Consider the following 11,079-nt stretch of genomic DNA (forward strand, 5'->3'; position numbering starts at 1 on the left):
GTGCAATACTATCCGTGCCTGCCCTGTCACAATCATGAAATTCCTACTGTCTGAAGTCTGATAGTGTTTGTCAGCCATCATCGGGTAAGCAACAAAAGACAGCTTTTTTAGAATGGGAAATACTCAAATCATTGACTTCATTCATCAATTTTGCATATTCTGCAGTCTCTCAGACTAAATTATTTATAGTGCTACTAGACACAAAACAAAAACAAGTCGCTGTATACGTGTACAAATGTGTAAAATACACATAGAGATTTCTGGCAGAAGCACCTCTTCTGTTATGGCGGAGCAGCAAAGGATACCTGTTGTAATTAGATGAAGCTGGCTGTAGCAGCAAAACTATAGTCTGAGAAGGTGTAATCACAAGTAAACAGGAAACATGCACTAACCACACCTGCACCTGACCTGACTGCCAGTAAATTGGGGGTTTCCTCTGAAATTGTGCGTGCATTGCAAAAAGTCAAAATGTGTTTTAGCCACATCCTTCACTGACCTTGTGGTACTGGGATTATGTCCATTCAATCCTTCCACTCATCTATACTGATCTAAATTGCTCATCAGATGAATACAATCATCAATTCATTGCAATGAAAAACATGCCACAGACACAAACACTTGCTACCTGCTACTTGCTTTTAAAATTTTTACTCTCTGACACTGTTTCAATCGTTAAGTAAAACAACAGATTGTTTGGGGTGTCCTGGCAGCAACAGTTTATTTCTTACACAGCACTAGAGAAATATGAATCAGAATAAGAATCAGGTTGATTGTCAAGTAAGCAAAATATTGTGAAAATGTACACAGTGTAAAGTAAAAAGGTTATCTGCAATGTGCAGATATGATAATGGAAGAAATATGCATTGATGTAACACAATGAGGTCAGAAACATACAAGAACCAAACCCCTGCAACAACAGGACACCAAAGCTTTAACATTGCCCAATCATTCACTTCTTCGCCTTTTACAGCCTGTGATCCAACCAACTGAAGTTCAACACTGTCCCTATAGCGTTGGCTGGCAACTGATGCCCTCCTCTGCATTACTGTTAGAAATGAGGGTAACCAGGGAGAGAAGAAGGGCTTTTAGTGGTTGCAGTTGTGAAAAGATTTGGGTGTTTTTGAGTTTTGTGAGGGAAAGAGAAAGTGATAGATGGAGGGCAAGGGGGGGTTGGGGAAGGCCTAAGTTGAACACAGTGGATGGTAATATATGCGTCCCTATTGTGGTGAATCAATGCACCGTGCAATAATGGGGGGGGGGGGGGGGGGGGTAAGGAGGGGCACGGGGCTGTAGGGGAGCTATGACGAGATGTCTTCTGTCTCATGGTGCGCCCCACTCCTTAAGAAATGCACCCAAGACCACTCGGCGTCAACCAGACTCTCATCCCGTGTTCAACAAAGTGCTTATTTTGTTCCTATCTTTTTTTGTTACTTCTCTTACTAAGGAGGTGGCCCGACACAAGATCCCAAGAACAGACCCATGTGGAGACCTGATATAGTTGTATTACACAGACAGGAGTGCTGTGATACTGGGCACAGTTTTCTCTGCTAGCAGGTTGTGGTGAAAGTCTACCTGATCATATGAGCGTACATGTGTGGTGTCATAACACACTCGGAGGACTGGGGACGTCACCGCTGAATGCTGCTGTGTCTGAACAAAAGTCCGCCAGGATGAATTGAGGTGAGAACACATTTTGTTTGTGTCGAAATTGTTAAATTGTTAGAACAGCAATTAAGGAAAAGTCTGTTGGCTGTTAGAATACAAGCCATCATTCAAAAATAATCAATATTGTGTGCACTCATTTTTGCTCTCAGGTTGTATTGAAAATGATTCTCCCATTTCTAGTTGACATTATTGCACAGTTATAAAATAGGAAGTTTGGAGTGAACACGCCTTAGTTTGTTGATGGGCAAACAAAACAAAAGATGAGGATCCAAGAGGAACTAAAAGTTCTCATTATAAAAAAGTAAAACTGTTTTTAAAAATCAGTGTTCGGTTAACAGAAATTGTGCAACACCTGCAATAGCAAGTGAAAGGAGGAAGTCCTTTAATTTAGCTCAAACTGATTTGCTGAATGGAGGCTTGCAGAGCGGAGGGAGCAGTTGTTTGTAGGCGTCATGCTTTGTTTCAGTTTCCCCCTTGTCAAGGCACAGGACTGGGAGAACAAAACCAAAGTATTGTATCTGAATAAAGATGACAAAGAACAATAGGAGCCTCTGTACAGACAGGGCTGAGACAAATGAGAGAGGAGGTTTGGGGTAGAGGGGTGGAGGGGTTAAGGAGTGGGCAATGACAGAAAAAGGACACATGGATGAGCGGCACAAAATGATCAAATTAACACACAACTTTACCTCACAATAGGGGTTGGGTCAAATCATATCCATCCATTCAACGAGCAAAACATAACAAAATCAAAGTATTAACAAACTATTTTTTAAGGGATAGTCCATCCCATCCATGCTTATTAAATGCCATTATATTGGATACCAGAGTGTATTTGGTCTTCTTTTATTCTATGCAGGTAGGATGTGACCCTCATCTCCAGGACAAGATGTCTCAGGGCAGCCGAAGTATTTTGGAGGGATTCGGTAAGCAGATGCACTGGTGTATTCTGACTCACCTCCTCCTCCTTGCTTTACCATGCACGGGCTTCCTCCCCAACTTTTGGTCTCGAGTGTTAACTCTGTCCTGGGACTCGCAAACACACCAGTACATTACAGAGCAGGCCATTCTCAACATCACCATGGAGACTCTGAGGGACTCCAAGACACACCAGGGAGACCATGCAGAGGAGCAGGTGAGCTGATAGGAAATGAACTGTTTATTCGGTATAAAATCATTATAAAAGACCACACCTCTGGCTTGGAAGAATAAATAAATCCTATCAATTATCACTGAGGCCTGTAGTAAAATGAGCCAGCATCAGTGGCTGATCATCTGCATTTACACAAATGAAGTAGCTTTATACAGTTCTTGAAACAGAACCGTTTCAATGAATGCACACTTTAGCAACTTCTCATCCTCTGTGTTCACATTCCATTGTACTATTTTTGTCCATTTTAATAACTATGATGGTAAAAAGAAAACGAATGAGCCTGTTTCCCCTTTATCTAGACCAGCCTGGGACGTAGCTTCTGCAGAGCTGTGGGAGAGGTGGTCAAGTCCAACGCGGCCATGGACTTCCTGAGCGCTACCCGGTCCGACCCGGTGTACCACTTTGATTCAGAGCGCGTGGACAGCTCCATGCTGATGTTACGTCAGTTCTGGGCGCAGACTCTGCTCTCAGTACGGGCCAAGGAGTACCAGAGTGCTCGTCACAGCTTGGGCCAGCTGTTTCACTCTTTGCAGGTACATAGCAGCGCTGCAATTAAGACACACAAATAGATAATTGTTACATGACCATTATGACCTTGAGAATAGAGAGAGAGGTTAAAGCTGGGTGGAGGATTTGGGGAGAAAATGGCAGTTGGGATAGAGATTCGAATCCAAATACCTCAACCACTCCACTTGTTCTCTTTGGTCCCTCCCCTATGGTCCCTCCCTGACAGGCTCTACACCAACAAAGTCATGCCAAAGTGAATAGACAGTCCCAACAGCCAATAAGAACAGAGAATCGGAGCCTCACTCTGATTGGTCAAAGTGTCAGCTCATGTTAACTTTGACCAATCAGAAATCACATACCCCAGCTTTAAGTCTTTAGCAGAAAAATGTTTTAAACACAAAAGGAAAGCAGTTTGTACTATCATGTGGCTAATGACGTGTAACATTTGTCTGGACAAGTCAAACATATTGTTAACAGAGACAGATGGGACAGGATTAACAATGATGATTCTGCTTTGGAGATTTCCCTCAGTCTGGACATAATAAAGTGTGCCATTTCCAATGGTGGTGACACAGATATAATATGTTCACTGATCAGAGTGGTGTCAGGAATGGGGGTTGTTGTCTTGTTGGATAATAAGCGAATCATTAATGACATGATTAAAGGTAAAAGCTATGGCTTGCCCTGAACTTCATTTTGAAAAAAACTCCAACACTGAAGTTGTGGTTTGCCAATTTATCTTTTAGGAAATCATTCTGTTTCCTTTTTTCTTGTCCATTTACGTTCTGTCAAATTGCTTGCATGGATATTGACCTGTATGTTAATGTGGCATAGATATTGACACAGCAATTAAATCAATATGTGTAACAGACCCCACAACTAATGTTTTGTCTTTCAAACTTCCATGGTGGCAGGACTTCTACAGCCACAGTAACTGGGTTGAGATGGGCCAGCGCAACATTTACCTCCACCTGCTGCAGCCGGAGGAGCCTGCCATCCCAGTGGCTAAAGGTCATTCACAACTTCACTGCTGTGATTACACAAACACTCTCTTTATCACATCAGAAATTGACCCTATTGGGCTGGGAAATGAGTTGATAATATCAGTTATCCAATTCCAGCTGAGATTAACATTAGATTAAGTAGTCTGTGTTTCACGTGCTTGAATGTGAATTGTGTCCATTTAGTATGGTGATAAATATCACGATTTGATTTCAACCATATCGCCCAGCTCTAAGGGCTTTTGTAATAGGGTTCTGTATAGGCATAATGTATAGTGTATAGTGTGTTATATCAAAATATAATACTGAAAATGGCATCACAAGGAGTTTGACTAGTAACTGGGGAATTAGCTAAATCAACACAGATTTTGTCCTTGTCATGTGTTATGTTAGGCAAGGCAGCTTGACATAAAGCATGGCAAATGACACGTCAGTGATTTGTCAATGGAAGAACAGGTTATGCATGGGGTCGGAAAGAGAACATGCAGCAATCTGTCTGGTATTAATACCACACCTAACAATATATATGTTATGTATACAGTGCATTCTGGGAACAAAACAGGACACTCTTATGTATACACTGTATTAATGACAAGTGGAAAACAGGTGTGCAAGCTTCTCAAATGTTAACATTTTATTTTCTGTACAATTATGGAGTGTGATTTTAGGTACAAGGCCACTGTATTTTTGATCTATCATAGATACAATGACAAGTGTCATGGTGTACTATTGATGTATTACCTACAGGACCAGCTGATATCACTCTCCTAATCTCCACTACAGTTTAGAATATGACCCTTAGTAAGTTAAAGAGGAGAGAAAGGGGATGCAGAGCTGGTGCTGAAAGTGAGACTGAGGGATGCAGTAATGATTCGGGCTCCGATAACAATAATACTCTCTAACCCCTTTCCATTTATGTCCACAGAAGACACTCCTACCTGCATGGAGTGCTTCAGTACCACCTGTCGAGACAACCTACTGTCAAGAATGAAAAACGCAAAGCAAGACTCCCAGCTTCTCACCTCCGGCTACTTTAGCACTTTCCCCCCAAAACCTCAGGGTATGTCAGTAAAACCTCAGCCAACAATGGTTGAAGTCCAGCCAGAAAACATACAATTTAACCAAAGATACTACTTCTTTTTCAGGCAAGTGTAGTCATGGCGGTATAATGGACAGTAGCCGCTATGTGGGGGCCAAAGGGGGCATCAACAAGGACAGCACCTCACCTCTCTTCTCCCCTCACCACTACCTCCATGTGGAAGCTGCTACTTTGGCTACTGAGGCTACCCTGAGTGTACTAAGAGACCTAAGGGACACTGTGGGCCACAAAACATTCCTCAGGTAGGTTTGGATTTATTTTAAAGATATAACTTGCATGTTCCCAAGGAGAACACAGTATGCCCACCTTAATTGGTAAATATGTTGTATTCCACCCAATGACACATCATTATTTTATGCTTTTCAGTTTTTGTAGTATTGTCTTTAATTCCTTCTGAACTGTCTTCGAAAGGCTCTTCAGTGTGAAGCAGGTCCCTGCGTTGGTGTTTGTCATGGACACGACAGGCAGCATGTTTGAGGAGATCACTGCTGCTCGATTCAGGGCCCACTCCATCCTCAAGAGCCGAGCGAACAGCCCTGGGCAGCCTGGCACCTTTCTACTTGTGCCCTTCCATGACCCAGGTAAGATGTGGCTAGTTGTCACGGTCAGGAATGGAAATAGCATTGCATAAAGCTGGAAAGATCTGCTGTAAGAGTTTAGCTGAAACTATGTTGTCTTGACCTTTTATCACTCATCCATTATCTATTATGTTTTACTTCAGTTAAGTTCAATGTTGGTTGGTGCTGGAGAACAGGTTTAAACTACAAAAAACTCTAGGGATTTGGGATTAAGAAAGAAGAAAGGTTATACCAGACCTCCGCAGCCCGCTCCTAATCTCAATAATAGTACAGAATAAACAGATAAGATGCCATGTAGGCCTTTTAATTAATTAGTAAGCTTTGAAGGTGCTGGAAGGTGGGTTTTGTTATCTACAGAGTGTAATATAGCACACAAAGATAATTACTGTAATTTCTGCTCAGAAAGCCATCAGCTGTTGACTAACAACTGCTAACATTTCTATCTACTGCATTCTGTAGGGGTTGGACCAGTGTATGAGACGGATGATCCAAACCAGTTTATGGAGCACATGGAGAACCTGATGGCTCTGGGAGGAGGGGACGAACCAGAGATGTGCTTCTCTGCTATCCAGGTACATTTGGATGATGTTTCTTTTGTGATGTTCAAGTTAAAGTCATCTGAGGGATGAAGCGAGATGGGTAAGCAACGGATGAATGTTGAGTATAAAGTTGGAGTTTGAAATCAGCCAAACAAAGGGGCACTGTTTTACGAATCAACTGGAAATCTTGTGAAACTGACGATATTATCTATGAGCAAAACAGATTAACGGCTGAGGGAACACGTTACAGTATATCTACAAACTGCTTGAGACACAAGTTAAAAATGAACCAAACAATTCCTTGAAATGACTGCAGTGCCAACTTTAGCATCACCCTGTGGTTTGTTGCCACAGGGACCATAAACCGTTATTTATCGGTAGGCTATGATGTTTATTTGGAAATGAAATGCAGAAGGCTATAAAATCATTCAGATTCCAGTAGGTTACACCCACTTCCCATCACGGGAGCCTTACGGGAACATGAGGGGAAATTCTGTCACAGCAGCATTGTTCAGGTAAACTAGTTGAAGCACATTTCTATCAGGTGATTGGTGTCACATTAGAACCAAGACATTGCTGCAGGTTCACTATTTAGCTGCTGCGCATTATACTTCACATTTTTCAGAAATATTCACACACAGCACAGGCATTGAAATGAATAACTCACAGATAATATCCAATCTATTATATTCATTAACTTTGATTCGGCCAAAAACTAAGGTGATTCTTACATGACCAAAATGCAATTTGTTGAGTGAATTGTATAAATACACTAGGCCTATATCAAGTTTAAAGTTTAAGAGCTCTGCATTGTGCGGTTGTCAGGTGACATGGGCTATGTATGCATAAGAGGGCCTGAAGTGGTAAAAAAAAATGTATATTCATTAAGCAATTTTCTGACAGCATTCCTTGCAGCAAAATGTTTTCTTTCAGCTGTAATCACTGCACGTGAGGCCCCTAATTTCCCATCTTGCCGTTTGTTTTCAGCTTGCACTCACTCACAGCCCACCGTTGTCCGAGATATTTGTATTCACTGATGCTTCCCCTAAAGACGCCCACCTGTTTGATGCGGTGAAGGCCCTCGCACATGAGAAACAGAGCAAGGTAGGTTTTAATTATCACAGCGAATTCCTCTCTCATCAAAGCTATTGACTCCAGTCTTGCACACATGAATATATGTCTCTTTTTATGTTGAACTACATAATATGAATTGTATTTTTTAAACTTTGCTCACGTTATGGGCTGATATCCCCACAGGTGACGTTTCTCCTTACTGAAGACCCAAACTACTCGACAGAGAGCAGAGGGAGGAGGAAGAGGAGGAGGAGGAGGAGGAGTAAGGGTCCTTTGTCCCCTGATCGTTTCTCTCTGTACTCTTCCCTGTCCTCCCTCTCAGGAGGACTGACAATATTCACCACCAACTCTGACATCCACAGGGTCTCTACCATAGTGGAGGATAGCATAGCTGCAGACAAGGTACAACATTAAGATCCTTTGAAGGAGATCAATGTTTAGCACAGTCAGTTGAACTGAACTGACTCAAATGAGTTCTTTAGGTTAACCTTGTCTAGTGATTGTGACCAGAGCATTTCTTCCCTTATGTTAACAGAATAATTGCAAATGACACATGTGTAGGTAAAAGTCAACCAAAAAGAGCAAAGATTAGAGGAAAGTCGGAAAAACAAACACTTTGATAATTGTCTTACATCACTTCTCATTTATCATCATTACAAGTGATGGCCCATTTTAAATTGCTATTGACATCCACCAATCTTTGGCATAGCTGCCAATATAGTGTCACAAGGTGATGAATTGAATACACATCCTCAAACCTATATTAACTGCATTTGGCATTAGCAACAAGCTATCTGCTAAGTCGTGTTAGTAGATGGCTAACTGCTAACAAGATAATATTTCCCTCCTTCTTCCCCAGGTGACACTCCTCCATGTGGAAAGTGACCAAGAGTTGATGTCCTCTCATTCCTTCAGAGTTGACAGCTCAGTTAAAAATGTCACACTACACATCACTGGCGTCCTGATTGAGTGCATCCTTACCAGTCCATCAGGTAACTGTGGGGCAAAGTTACGAGTGACAGTATATCATATACTATGTAACGACTTGTACAATAACTGGCAAGAGGACGTGATCGCAAAGAAAACATCTTTACTTTAAAAAGGTTCGGCTCAGTCAGAAGATCAGACAAACAAATCAAGGACCGTACTAAGGCGAGGTCTCTTCTTTGCAATTGATAAAAAAAGATTAGTCATCGTCCTTTCATTTTTCAGAACAAAGCCAGCCTCTGTTGAGCAACCAAGGCCCTCTGGCAGAGTTGGAGCGCTTCGAGGGTCTTTACCGCATCAGACTGCTCCCTCCGGTACAACCAGGCCGGTGGAAACTCCAAGCCAAGAGTGACGGACACCTCACATTTAATGTAATAGGTAAGAAGAAAAAGTCATTTGTTGGTTACATTAGGTGTTATGTAACTGCACTCGTACTGACAAAAGAGACAAAAACTTTGATCTTTGATTTGCATCCCCAGGTGACAGCAGTGTGGATTTCCTCTACTATTTTGCCACTGTGACCAATGAGACCCATCCAGGTCTAGCCAGAGTGGAAGGTAGTCCGATAGCAGGTAAGGGACTGTGATTCTTTTAAAAAATATATAATATAACTAATGATTTATCAGTCTTCACAACTAGGAATGTGTCTGCCTTTTGCCAAAAACTGCCTTGATTTCCAAAGGTGTCCCTGCCTTTCTGGTGCTGGCTGTGACAGGCTTGGCTCCAGATGAGGAGGCGTCCTTCAGTCACGCGACCCTACTAGGAGCTGATGGAGAGAGCCTCCAGCAGGTGAAGCTCAACTCCTCTTCCTCCCCCTCCTCCTCCTCCTCCTCCTCCCCCTCCCACTCTGTAGAGGAGCTGGTGGGATGGCTGGAGTCCGTTCCCAGAGTTCCCTTCTGTGTTGGACTGACAGGCCGAGACAGCAAAGGAAACAAGCTGGAGAGGGTTTCCACAGAGATGGTTGAGCCCACTCACGTTCAGATACAGGTAAACCGTAATGCTCAACAAGACGTGTCTGATGCGTTCAACTGTTCTGGTGGACAGCATTTAAAAATCTGTTTCTTCTGATTGTGAATGCAGTATCTCACCTTTCAAAATGCTACATTATAACTTTCTGTGATCAACTTTTCCATACAATTTTACATGGATTTACCTCTAATCCAGTGAGCTTGTTGTGATAATCTTTCATAGGTTGTGTGTCTCTATCTTTCCAGGTGTTGTCCGTGCCCCGCCTGGTACCTGGTCACAGCACAATGGTGGACTTTGACATCTTGAACCATGGCCCGGCCCGACTCTTCAGTCTGACCGCTGATGATGACTGTGGATATCTTCTTAAGAGAGGACCCTACAGGTAGAAAAGAAAATGAACAGCAAGACTCCTAATTTGCCATTTAATTAGTAATATGAATGTCATAAAAATGTGATGCTTGTACGGAAAATGACATACCTTTTGGGGACAGTTTGAATTACGGGGACATATTTGTTCTTTAAGATTGAGTTTCTGTCCTCAGGTTTCATGTTGCAGAAAGAGGGTCTTTCCGCGGTCAAGTGGACCTCCACACTCCTGCCAGTGGTCAGGCAGGAGCGACTGTCACCCTCACACTCACTGTGCGTGCTCTTGACTCTCCAGACGCAAATTACGCAGTGGCCTACTTGACTGTGGTCCCCCCGGTGAGCATTGACGAAAAAAATTATAGGATATGCTCCATTCTGAGTCAAGTGTTATTGTTTTATACAGAAGTCTCTTCATCTTGTACATTTGCTGTGTATGGCACTTATATCACTTCATCTTTCCCTTGTAGGATCCTGATACGTCCCCGCCATCCTGCTCCACTGCACGAGTTCATTCAACCTGTCCTTCCCATTGCCATGAGTCCAGCTGGAGTGTATCTCTGGTCGTGTCAGACAGGGGGCGCTCCGGCCTTGCTGCCCTCCAGCTAGAGAAGGGTGAAGGCGTTCTGACTTTGTTCCACAGCCCCCCACCCAGAGAGGAAAGCCAGGGAGAGGCCAAGCCTGACCCCGACCAGCAACAGGCAAACAGGGACAAGACTACCAGTGGAGGCCAAAACCACCACCACAATCACCACCACAAGGCCAGAATAGAGAAAGGAGATTCCCCTTTGAATGTAACTGAATGGGTCCTGGGCTCATCTCAGCCCCTGTGGGTGAGTTACACAGCCAGCTGCTGCTCTGCTCGGGCTGAGCTGCTGGTCTGGGACGCAGCTGGAAACATAAAGCGCTGCCATCTAACCTCTGGACAGCAGAGTCAACAGAGAGACGGCAGTACGGACACCAGTGGTGCTGGACAGATTACACTGGCAGGCATCTTTTTCTTTTTCTTTGGTCTGTTGTGGTCTTTTCTATTTTAGGTCAACATGATTACAAATGTCTTGCTGGTCAAACTAATCCACGTGTTGATCACTGGTATCCAGAAACTCTCACAAAGAGCTAAAAAGAAAAACGTTTACAGGGACAGATT

The 11,079-nt window shown here is 43.1% G+C and overlaps 1 protein-coding gene across 1 annotated transcript; it reads left to right on the forward strand.

The window, feature by feature from the left end:
- Nucleotides 1–2,551: 2,551 nt before the first annotated feature.
- Nucleotides 2,552–10,969, forward strand: vwa7 (von Willebrand factor A domain containing 7; the record flags this gene model as incomplete). The annotated part of the gene is made up of 16 exons (XM_080024855.1): nucleotides 2,552–2,797; nucleotides 3,115–3,348; nucleotides 4,237–4,333; nucleotides 5,249–5,383; nucleotides 5,469–5,664; nucleotides 5,834–6,003; nucleotides 6,460–6,572; nucleotides 7,527–7,643; nucleotides 7,797–8,015; nucleotides 8,473–8,605; nucleotides 8,826–8,978; nucleotides 9,080–9,172; nucleotides 9,283–9,587; nucleotides 9,815–9,951; nucleotides 10,112–10,271; nucleotides 10,403–10,969. 16 exons carry the CDS (start codon nucleotides 2,552–2,554, stop codon nucleotides 10,967–10,969), a joined length of 3,075 nt encoding a protein of 1,024 aa, XP_079880981.1.
- Between the last annotated feature and the right edge of the window lie 110 nt (nucleotides 10,970–11,079).

The sequence above is a fragment of the Ammodytes marinus genome (assembly GCF_949987685.1).
Source record: "Ammodytes marinus genome assembly, chromosome: 3".
NCBI classification, from domain to species: Eukaryota; Metazoa; Chordata; class Actinopteri; order Uranoscopiformes; family Ammodytidae; genus Ammodytes; species Ammodytes marinus.